At 41.3% G+C, this 12,113-nt stretch overlaps 1 protein-coding gene across 2 annotated transcripts in view; it reads left to right on the top strand.

Annotated features, from left to right (window-relative positions):
- PRKCA (protein kinase C alpha) overlaps positions 1 to 12,113 on the top strand; it is a 145,790-nt gene that overhangs the window by 122,079 nt on the left and 11,598 nt on the right. For both annotated transcript variants that reach the window (XM_077188445.1, XM_054644930.2), the window contains 5 exons: positions 3,460 to 3,603; positions 4,895 to 5,068; positions 6,113 to 6,204; positions 7,772 to 7,834; positions 8,437 to 8,575. In XM_077188445.1, the coding sequence (XP_077044560.1) occupies positions 3,460 to 3,603; positions 4,895 to 5,068; positions 6,113 to 6,204; positions 7,772 to 7,834; positions 8,437 to 8,575 (612 nt within the window). The remainder of the gene's footprint in view (positions 1 to 3,459; positions 3,604 to 4,894; positions 5,069 to 6,112; positions 6,205 to 7,771; positions 7,835 to 8,436; positions 8,576 to 12,113) is intronic.

The following is a 12,113-nucleotide window of genomic DNA, read 5'->3' as shown; positions in this document are numbered from 1 at the left end:
ATTCCCAGAGTCTCTCCAGGGTAGCACGCTGTAATTTCTTAGCACTCAATGGAGAAGTGAGTTTGGGCTGAATATATAAGATGTGTCTCACCTGTGGTTTCAGGGTAAAAGAGCTGGCCGAGATAAGGTGCGTCCAAAGCAGAGGAAGTAAGATGATGTGCATGTCTTGTTTTCTTTTTAGATTAACTTTCCTGCTCCCAGTGCAGACTAATTTATCTTTAACATTCTATTTTCCTGGCTGGTTTGCTGCAAGCTGGCTTGGTTGTAACAATACTGTGGTTTTATCGGAGATAATAAGCCAAGGAGTTGGAATGTGGATTGAAAATTAATCCAGGGCCTGGGATGTCTTCAACTTCAACTTCAGCAAGTTTTAATATCCATAAAAAATAAAGGAGGGTTCAAATAGGATTCTGCGATTTTCAATTTTAGTCATGGTAGGAAAGGCAAAATATCAGTTTTTTCCATTAAGCTTTTAGGAATAATTTGAGTTTATGTCCTTTCTGTAGCTGCAAAATTGGTTTTGCTCTGGCAGTCGGGAAGAGGATATTGGCTGCATGGCATTTTCTGTCTGCTACAGCCAAGGTGTTTCAGATACAAAACTCATGATACAAAAAAAAAACAGATACAAAACTCATGATAGAGCTCAGTGAAATGTCCTGAAATCCTCACTCTATTTCCACTAGGACCTTAAGCCAAAAAGCAGTAACAGGAATTCACATGCCAAATGTGAAAAAAGGGTTTTTGCATGCTTCTGAGGGAATGGTGGCTGGCCAAGGTGATGGGTTTTTGATAAGGTTATGATAATTTCATGAGTTCTGCCACTTTGGGGCTATGTGCTTCCTTTGAGTCAGTCTGGTTGTTCCCAGCACTCCCTGGCTGCCCTGTCCCTGGTTTTTCCAGCAGGGTTCTCTCTTCACCCTTCCCATGGCAGCTCAGCCAGGGGATCCCCAAGATTGTCACCATCCCATGCCACTCACCCATAAACTCCTGCCCTGTCCACCTCCTGCCAGGTCACACAGCTCAGAGCCCACCTGAGCACGCAGGAGGAGCCCCTGGAGAACACAGGAGGAATTTTTTTGTTCTCCTCAAAAATCTGCCATCTGCAAAAAGAGATTCTCAAACTCAGAGTGAGGTCTGACATAAAAAAAGCTGAAAAATGGGACTGAGAGGAGCATGTCTGTTGCTCATGGAATCTAAGTGCTCAGAGGATGCAGGGAGGCCTTGGCTGGGTTCTCAAATATTATTTTAAGATCCTTGCCTTCAGATCTTGACAATTCTAGCCCATGTTGACTCCGAGTGAGTGCAGTGCCTCCAGCTCTGGAGCCAGCAGGAGGCACAGGAGCCTGCTGCTGAGTCTGCCATGCTTTTTTATGGAAAAAGTGCTGGAAACCCCAGAGCCTGGGATTGCAGTGCTGCAGAGAGCACTCCCTGCCTGATTGGCAGGTTTGGACCCGAAAAAAAAAATGGCCTTGGAATAAAATTTGATTTTTGTTTCGAATTATGCATTTTCAAACCAACTGCCAACACCCTGCCCAGTGGGTCTAAAGGTGTAAGAAATAAAGCTGGTGCTGCCCATTCAGAGCCTGATTTGGATCTCCATTACTCAGTGAAAAGGAGGATATTGAAATTGCTTTGTGCATGAGAAAAGCAAGATCTTTATCTGAGATCCCATTTGTGGAACATTACAAAGGCATGGCCAGCAAAGCTGCTCCCTTGAGCCACGTCTTTATCTTGTACAAATAACGGATATTAGGATTTGGGGGATTTTTTTTCCCCTCATTTTGCTCATGGCTCAATCTTGTGTGGTCTCAAGAGGAGCTCTGTGCTGCCAGAGAGCTCCAGCACAGATTTGTCCCAGCAGCCAGCCCTGCCCTGGGAACATCCCTTGGGATTTAAGCTGACATCCAGGACTGGCTCTCCCTAAATGTTTGGACAGCACCTGATCCTGATCAGCATCTCCAAGTGCTGCTTTCATGCAAACAAATAATAACATTGCTGTGGAGGAAATTCCCCATTCTAAGCTGTGTTGCAGGTTTTTTAATAACGAGATCTAAACTTGCAAAATTCATGTCCCTGTGGCAGGGCATAAGATTTTTCTGCACTTATAAAGTTGCAGGAAGAGCCATCCAAGCTGGATATGGTTTTCAAGTGACAGGAGGTTATTTTGTCAGATGATTATCTGGCATTACTGCAGGAGTAGATGGAGTCTGTGAATCAAGTGCTTCTCAATTTTATGGTTTTACACCGCTCTGAGGAGGGGAAAATTGGTAACTCCCAGTTCCAGTGCCAAAGGTAAGCCAGGCATGGCTTTTAAAAGGAGGTATTGTGTGACTTTGAATAAACCTCCATTTCTGTAATTTTCTTTATCTGTGAAAGAAGGATAATACACAAATATTGTCCTTTTGTGAAGCAGAGGGAAGAGTAGTTACCCTGAATTGTCAGACATACATCACTGGCAAAAAGTAAATCAACCATATTAGAGGTTATTAACCAGAGCAACACACCAGACAGATGGGGACAGCACTTATATCCCAAAGAATTACTAAACCTTATTGGCTTTGCTTCTGCTGGTATATGGGATTATTTTGAGAAAAAAAAAAAAGGATATTATCTTGTAGCCTGCATTATCTTTTGGTGAGTCTTACTTTTTTCTCTTGCATTAACTCTGAGATTTGAAATGCAGCTTACGTGAGCCATGCCATGGTGTCTCATGTGAAATACTGAGACTTGCAGCCCCCTGTACACCAGAGTGTCTGGTACAGCCCTTGTCTGTAATATTGCCCTTCCTCCCTTTTCCAGATCAACCCTTGATTGAAAATCAAAGTTGATTGTTCTGCTGGTTTGAAAGTGGCCATGTTCATCTGCATTAATTCTCATGCGCTGTGGGATTTTTAATGCAGGTTCTTAGTGCATGTCAAAATTCTCTCATCTCTTGCTGTGCAGTGACCTGTTGAAGAATTCCATTTGAAAAGAGAATGTTTTGAGGAGGTTGTTTATATCCTAAAATACCAATGTACATTACAGCATGGTATTTTTGGATAGCCTCTTTTTTTTTTTTTTTTTTTTTTTTTTTTTTTTTTTTTTTTTTTTTTGTCTTTCAGAACAAAAGCACCATTTAAGCTGCTTTTGGCCTGAAAGTAAATGATGATTTTTTTAATTTTGTTTCTGGGCATTGCTTTGGTTTTTGCTCTTTTAACCAGATAAGTGTATCTGCTTTATCTGGTTATACATGAACACAGTTTTCCACTTTAATTCCCTCAATAATGTCAAAAGTATTGCTGGAATGAGTCTTTGAAGGTGTGTCTGTGCATATTTTGTTATGCAGCCTCTCACCTGGGAATGCCACCTCAGACCTGGCCATTTCCAGCTCTAACTTCCACCCAGAGATCCCTTCTGCCAGGAAATGGGCAGTTCTCACTTTGCTGTTTTTGTGTGTGTATGTGTGTGTATGTTCTCCAGAAAGCCAAACTTGGGCCAGCTGGTAACAAAGTCATTACTTCAACAGAAGACAAGAACTCAAGTGTGCCATCCAACAATCTGGACAGGGTGAAGCTGACAGATTTCAATTTCCTCATGGTTCTTGGAAAGGGGAGCTTTGGGAAGGTAGGATTCTTCAGAATTAATCCATTCACATTCCTTTATTATTTTTTTTTTTAGCTCGAGGAAGAATGACTAAACAGCTCTATAAGAAAAAAGATCCAGAGTCAAAAGTGCATTTTTGAGGAAGGAATTTTTGATTTCTTAACAGGAGTAGGGTTATTCACCCTAAGGCTTAGCAGACTTTAGTCCTGATTGGGATATTGAAAAAACAAAAATAAATTTAAAAACTCAGATTGTTGGGCAAGATGCGAACTCATGGCTGACTTTCAGATCCTCACTTCTTGGCAATTTCAAGGAAATTAGGTCTGCTTTTCTGGCTTTAACACCTGGGTCACTCTGCCAGTTCTGGAAGTCACCAACATTGGTAAGGGTTGGAAAAAACCAGGAATAGTGTGTATATGTATTAGAAATCCAATAGTTGAGAGAACAGACTGCTATTTTCCTGCCTGTTTGAACAAAACTCAGGTGATGAAGTGCCCTTTGCTGAAGAAGTCTCCTGGGATGTAACATTTTATCAGCCCTTCAGCAACGAGCCCACAGCCAACCAGTGGGTTTGGGCACAGGCTGTCTGAACTGTACAAGGATCGTGACTTTGGAGTTCTGATCAAATTTGTCTGTACAAATTAAAGGAAAAGCTGGCTTGCTATCTCTCTAAATCTTCAGGCATCTGAGGGACCTTTCCTCCCTGGCCTGGGGTATCAGTTTCTCGAGGTCAGGATTGAAGGCACTTGAGATGGTCGTTCATGTTCAGACTCAAGTGTTTATTATTTCCTATCAGTAAAACAGTCTCACAACCATGAGTTGGGCAGCTTTTCCTTAGCAAGGCACAAAATGGCCAACAGTCTCTTGTTCCAAGGTCTTTTAAGACTAAACTGTCCAATTAAGAACTGACACCTGGATTATTTTCCCTTTTAACCCAATAACTGATCACTCGAAGCCCCCAACGCAGACTTTTCTATCCAATTACAAAACATCACCCTAACCCATGAAAAAGAAGGAAGAAGGTAAAGAAGAGCAACCTGCCTCCACCCTAAAACCTCCATCTTGCTTCATATTTATTTCTATATTCTAAAATCCCACAGCTTTCCACCCTGTGATATTACACACTTCTAACCAACTACACACCCTTAATCCCAGTACTCTCAATCAATTTTGGAAGCCTTCTTCACAGCCTCAGGTCAAATGCAGTGTTCTCTTGTGGGTCTGTGCCTTTAAGCACAGAAAGTTTAAAATTCACAGCATCCAGGACTCCAGCACTGGGGGATTTTCACTCTGCTGTTTCTCTGCCCTGCAGGTGATGCTGGCAGACAGGAAGGGCACAGAGGAGCTCTATGCAATCAAAATCCTGAAAAAAGATGTGGTGATCCAGGATGATGATGTGGAGTGCACCATGGTGGAGAAACGAGTCCTGGCACTGCAAGATAAGCCCCCGTTCCTGACCCAGCTCCACTCTTGTTTCCAGACAGTTGTACGTGAGCTCTGATTTTCTTGCCACCCTGATGTTTCCCAGGCTGCTGGTCATGGATTTTATCCCTCCAGTAACATTTATTATCATCCAACCCACATATGGTAGCCTCTGCCCGTAGAAAATGGTGAAGAAATCTCACGTGTAAATACTCCTTGTGTCTTAAATGTAAAAAACAATTTTAAAGATTTTCCTTCATGAAGTTATTGGAGCAGGCCAGCATGACAATTCCTAAATGTGTCTGCTTTGCTAAGTCAGAGCCTCAAGCCCAGATTCCCAAAGGTTCACAAATACTTTCAAAGCTCTGAGGATAGTACTTGAAAAGTCTTAATGGCTGTTATTATATTGTGGGGTTATTAGTCATGAGTCAGTGTTGGTGGATTTAATTTCATTTTCTGTCACTTCTTGGTGACACTGAGGGGCTTTTTTTTTCTTCTTTCCTTATAAATATGTGCAGTGGATATTTGCCCATCACATTGCAGAACATCTCCCAGGACACATTTGAGGTTTGATCTGATGGCCCAGTGTCACTGTGCCAGCCTCTTGGATGACATGGAATTATGGAATTACTGAGGCTGGGAAAGTCCTCCAAGATCACCAAGTCCAACCATCAGCCCACATTCCCCATGAAAACACGTCCTCAAGTGCCTCATCCACACCATCTTCCAAAGGAAAACTTCTTAGCAGCAATTAAAAATGGCCTCAAAGCAATTTGGAATTTTTTACCATCTTGGATTTTTTTTTTCATTTATTTTTAGAGACAGATTTTTCAGACTGAGCTATATTTGTATAATTCTTGAAACCGTCGGAGACAAATAATCTGAAAAAGCATGGCACTAAAATTGGCAAAACTAGACAGATCTCATCAATCATTTACTCTTGAAGGTTGTACAAAACATTCCATTTCCTGATCTATAATTTTTCCCTAATAATCCTAAAAGCTTTTTAATAACATGCTAGTGACTTTTTTTTTTCTTTTTGGCTGATCAGTGAATATCTAATCCTGTCTCTAATCTATTTCTGTGCCTCTCCAATACTTTGTCCTAGGACCGGCTGTATTTTGTGATGGAGTATGTCAATGGTGGGGATCTCATGTATCACATCCAGCAAGTAGGAAAATTTAAGGAGCCACAAGCAGTGTGAGTGTTGATGTATTTAAATCATACCATCATCTTGGTGTTACACTCTAGGAGGATTTGGTTTCTTCTGCTTCCCAGGCTCAGGATTGGGAAATTCAGAAATTCAGTCTGGCCTTTGTTTGTTTTTAAGGCCCAAAATCTGAAGTTTGTGTTTAAAGTGTTGTTTGAACACATAGACCAAAGGTAGCTATGTATTTATTCAAAAATACAGCACAAACAAAGCCAGGAGAGGCTTATTGAAAAGTGACAAGAATTTAAGCAGGGCAGCAGGAAATTAAAGATGTTACTTCATATTCTGATGTTGTTTTTAAAAGCAAATATTAAAAAAAACAGTGAGTAGAACACTTAAGTCTGAATTAGTGCCACAGAGAAAGGCAGTACAAATAGACTCAGCTCTGTGATATAAATTAGAGTTTATACAAGATAAATTCAATGTATAGCTTGTAAGAATTTCTGTGATATATTTGTGAGGAATTAATAAGGAATTAGGAGTTGTTTATCTGCGTGATTCTTTTCAGGTAATTGTACATCTGGCACATGAGTAAGCCACTGAAAATTATCTGTAGCATATTTAAGAGTGAATAGATCCATCAGTACCATTTTAGCCATCCTTATAATACCTCATCACCACTTGTTAGTGTTTCATAAATCATTTACTAATGAAACTTCAAAATCAAGGGTGACCAACTGCTTTAAGCATTCAGTTAAAATAATTTCTCATTTTGATTTAAGCAATCAGGGCTTGTTTAAATGAGAGGCCTTCTAAATAGAAGTGTTTCAGATGCAGACAAACATTTTAACAGCTCACAGAATCCAACTGAGATGGTGTCAGATCATCCTTGACTCCAGCTAATGCAACTTGCCAACACTTGGCAAAATCTGTGGTGCTTCATGACAGCTTTTGCCTGTGCTGCATCTTCACACGTGTTCACAAACACCTCTGATGGAGTGTGCAGAGCTCAGTTGCTTCCTCTCCCTTGTGCTGAGCCTAAAAATTAATCTCATTTTTAAATAATCCTCTCGCTCGTAATTTGCACAGTTCCACAGCAACCAGCTTCAAGCAGCCACCAGTATTCCATACCTCTTAACTGCATTCAGCAATTATATTTTATATGGTAATCATTTTAATTAGCTTCGTGTAATTAATCCATTAACAGGCTGTATAAAGGAACACTATTTCTGCAAATTATTTCATGCCATGTGAATTGCAATGTACATTGAGCTGCATCCTGAATTCATCAATCTGTGATTAGAGATAAGGACCTTTGCAGCAGAGTTAGTGCAAAAAAAGCTGTGCTCCAGCTGCACTGTTTTTTGTGGTCCAGGGAGCCATTTTCCATTTTTTTTAGATTGTGCATTATTTTATCATCAAATACTTAAAATGTATCTGTTAAGGTCCAGCTGAAGTGAAATGTCTTTCATGTCACCTGTATATATACAATATAAATCACATGGTTCATAGGCTACAATATTGTCATCCTTTACCATGATTCATTTGCAATTTATTTTGCCAGAAGAAAATCAGGAGGCAATAAGAAATCTGTTGAATTTTTCTCCCCCCACACAGGTTCTATGCAGCTGAGATCTCAATTGGGTTATTCTTTCTCCATAACAGAGGGATTATTTATAGGTGAGTGTGATCTGACATAAGTAATATCTGAACTATTTTTAAAATCCCCAAATGATCAGTTTCTTTAACACTTCAGTGTATTTTTAAAACAGAAAGCCATCAGTGTAGAGCTCTTTTTGGTGAGGTGGAAACCCAAGCCCTTTTTCACCTGACCTTTCTGACACCTCTGCTCTGCCCCACTCAAATAAAACCTCTTGCAAATTGTAAACTCTATGTTCTGTATTTCTGGGTGATGTTTAACAATATTACACATCCAAAAGTCTCAGATGAGGGATCAGACACAGCCACCTCTTCATTCCTTGTGCAGCCCAGAGCAGCTGTGGCTGCCCCTGGATCCCTGGAATGCCCAAGGCCAGGCTGGACAGGGCTGGGAGCAGCCTGGGACAGGGGAAGTGTCCCTGCTGTGGCAGGGGTGGCACTGGATGGGCTTTAAGGTCACTTCCAACCCATTCCAGGATTTTAAGGCCATTCTCAGACTGAGCCAGCCCCACGTGTGCACCCTGAACCTCCACTCCCAAAGAGCTGCAAATATTCCTTACTCAGAATAAGCTCACCCCAGCTGAACCCAAACATTAACCTTAAATTACTGTGATTCTCCTCAGAGATCTGAAATTAGATAATGTGATGTTGGATTCAGAAGGACACATCAAGATTGCTGATTTTGGAATGTGCAAGGAGCACATGTTGGATGGAGTAACAACCAGGACCTTCTGTGGCACTCCAGACTACATTGCACCTGAGGTAAACACTCACCCTTTCAAGAGCCTTTTAATCCCTTAAAGGAAATTGTCTCTCCACATTTTATACCACTGGGTTTGGATGGCTCTTACTCCATGGATGGCACCATTTAACTTCTGCAGGTATATTGGGTATATTTGTGAATTAATGCAATGTAACCAAATAAGACTATTCAGTATTTTAAGAAATACCTAGTTAATTGAAAAACTAACTTTTTGTGAGATAAGATTTTGCTCATTTTACCAAAAACTTAAAAAAAAAAAAACAGGCTCACCAACTTCTGATCTTAAATTTGTAGCCTGGAAATACTATTATACTAAACTTTGCAGTTTGTGAAGTTACACAAACATGAGTGTTGCTGAGATCAGTAAATATTTCACTGGGAGCAAACAATGCTGCTTTAATCCACTCCTCCATAGGTTCACCCAGCTTCCAGCACAACTTTATTTAATTTGGCATTTTCAGGAAAACACAAATCACTCACTGGTTTTGGGGAAAGGATTCATGAGGTCTTGAAGCTTCTTGCTGACCTCTCTGTAGAAGCACTGTGGTCTCCTCCAGCCATGTCCTGCAAGCTGCCACAAGTTGCTGCTCCTCATCTCAGGAGAGCTCCTGTCATTGAAATCCTCTTCCAAAAGCTGAAAGTTCCAGCCTTGAATGGAGTTGTTGTAATAAATCCATAATTTGCTTTGAGTTTTCCGTGACTTGGCCATACTGTGCAGCTTTCAAGCCACTGAAAATGACATTGAAGCCTGAACCAACTGCAGTGGGTCTGAAATGAAAATCTGATCATGAGAAGCCCAGTTGTGCTTTAAGGCACTGGCATAAATTTGAGCTTAGAGTTAAGTCTGGGTATGATTTGTATTTCAGTAGTTGAGGTCTAAAGAATTGAAAACAAGCACATGTGGTGATTTGGATATAATTCAAATATATGAATATTAAAATCTGGTCTTTGTGCATACTGAGCTTTCAGGAGTCTTGATTTGTTTGGCAGCAGATTTGATGCAAGAGGCTGGATCCTGATCCAAGAGACTCAGTTGTTCACTGGCTACTGAGCAAGAGGCAGCTCTGGCTGGAGCATTTCTGGCTGTAATTGAATGTTTGTTGGAATAGGGGAGATTTATACACAGACAAGTAAATTAGTGTCTAAGGTGAATTTTGTCATCTCTGAAATTGGAATGAAAAATAGTTTGTTTTTTTCCCGGTTGCTAATTCATGCTTTTCAGCGTGAAATGTTGTGTATTCTACACCCTTGTTTTTTTCCCATTTGCTGTTGCTTGCAGCAGGATATCAGAACAGCCAGAATAGTATTTCATTTTCTTCTGTCAAAACATAAATGAAGCCAATATTACAAATTAAAGTGTCCTTTCTGTGGCAATTGTCTTGTGCCAGTTAATGCCAAAGAACATTTTGTCAATACCAGAATGCTCAGTGTGGCCTCAATGCTGGAGCAAATTATTTTACTTAATTTGGAAATTTCATATAAGGAAATAAGCCTTTTACCAAAACATCCAGTAAGTGAGAGGAAATTAGTCTGTTATCTTAAAAACAGATTTGCTTTTATTTTGTTTAATTGGCTGATTTTCTTTTGTCTCTGAGGACATTATTGTGACTGACAGTTGTTTGCTGACTAGTTCTGTGATGAACTTCAAAGGAAGGTTCCTGTTTCACTTGCAGGGGTGTTTCAGCCCATGTTTCCATGGGCTAAAATTTAGAAATTTCTAATAGATTTTAATGAGAATTCATTTGCACTGTCACATCCCTGCTGGGTGGAGATAAAGGAGCTAAATCTAAATAAACTCTTGAAGGTATCTGGAGTAGAATCCTGAGAGTGGGCTGCACTCCAGCCTGGAGAATGAGCTCTTTTCAGCAGCATTGGGGGAAGAATGTGGTGACTCCTGTGGGGCCTGAGGGAGCCCACGCTGCCCTGCAGGACCTGCCCACAGATGGATCAGAGAGCACAGAGCTGCCAGGACCTGCAGGGACAGCTCAGCTGGTGTCCCCTGTCCCTGCTCTGCAGGGAAAAGCAGAGCAATGCAGTGCTGCCTTCAGCAAAGTGAACCCCCCAATTTGGTGTGCTGCAAAATAATGTTTTCCCTTTGCTCTGAGTGGGAAAGTTGCCACTTGCTGTTACCTGGGTGTATAATGGGCTGGAATTATTGCTAATTTTCTTGTGCTGTGCAATTTGAGGAGTGTGCAGAGGTTAAACTGGTGGGATCCCAGGTCTGACAGCTTCTCTCAGGCAGAAAGTGGTTATCTTGTACAGAGTATTTCCTGATGTGCTGAACTTTAATATTTATGGTCAGAGGGGTAAAATAGCTGTGAAATCAATTAGTACTTTGTGTTTCCTTGACCAGTCAAGAGAGACAGGAGGAGATGGATGTCAAGAGGATTAGGGGGAAGGGATTCTGCCAGCACAGAACCCCACCATCAGCATCCCTGCAGCAGCCACAGTGCTGATTCTGAATTTCAGAGGAATTCAAATTACAAACTCCATTTCCCTTCTCTTCCATCTCACAGCCTCAAAACCTTTAGTTTCAACCCTGAATTTGCCAGGATTGTGGGAGGCAAATAGGTATTACAGAGGTTTGGAAAGTGCATTTGACTGTTTCTTGTGATAGTAATATTTATTTCTTTTAATAACTGAGTTTTAACTTTTCCAGCAGACATCATATATGCTCACAAAAGATTTCCTCTTGCCTCTGGGATATAATCTTTTCATCCCAACTGGCTACTAGCTGCAATGATCTAAACATTCCTACAAATTGCTGATATTAATCTCTGTGTCCTGCTCTTAACTGTGCCTTCCTTGGAGGCAAAATAGAGAAAAAAAAAAGGAAAAAAGCAACTCCTTCTGCCAATTTTGCTTGATGAGAGAAATTCCTGTGCTTTTTCTGAGTGCTCAAATGCACAGAACCTGGAAAGGCAGAAGCTCTTAATGCATGGCAATAGATGGGTAAAATGGGACATTTGAAATACAAAAGGACATGAAAAAGGCAATCATTTAAATTGATGATGGAGAAGGAGGGAAGAGAATGATCCCATCAACTTTCCACTTCTGCCTGGCCAGTGAAAATCAGAAATAATAGATGGAGGAGGGTGCAGTTCTTCATCTCTTGGGACAGGAGCTCCCTCACTGCTCTGGGTGTGCTCTGCACGCTGTGGTGAGACAGGACAGGTTCACCTCATACCCCAGCTGCTCCAACAGACACCAGAATTTGTCCATGCAGGTAGAACAGAATGACTTTGGCAGCTGCTGCAAGGCAGGCAGGGGTGGCTCTGGGTGCAGCAGCTGGGAGGTGGCACTCGATGAATTCTGGGTGATGAGGAGGGAGCTACTGAAAACACAACATTTAGAACTTGCTGACTTCATACCAGTGCATGTTTGAGTGTACATTGAAGGCTCATCTGCTTCCTCCCACATGTAAATCCTCCCTTGAAGTGAGCATTCTTCCCTCTGGCTTGCACTTCCCAGTTGGTGCTGGGAGCAGCTCCCAGTCCAAGGAGCTCATCCATGGCTTCCACACGTGGCAAAGGGCTG

Source organism: Agelaius phoeniceus, chromosome 19 (genome assembly GCF_051311805.1).
Source record: "Agelaius phoeniceus isolate bAgePho1 chromosome 19, bAgePho1.hap1, whole genome shotgun sequence".
Taxonomy (NCBI): Eukaryota; Metazoa; Chordata; class Aves; order Passeriformes; family Icteridae; genus Agelaius; species Agelaius phoeniceus.
Note: the sequence above shows the minus strand (reverse complement) of the source record. Positions and strands in the feature narration are given on the sequence as shown.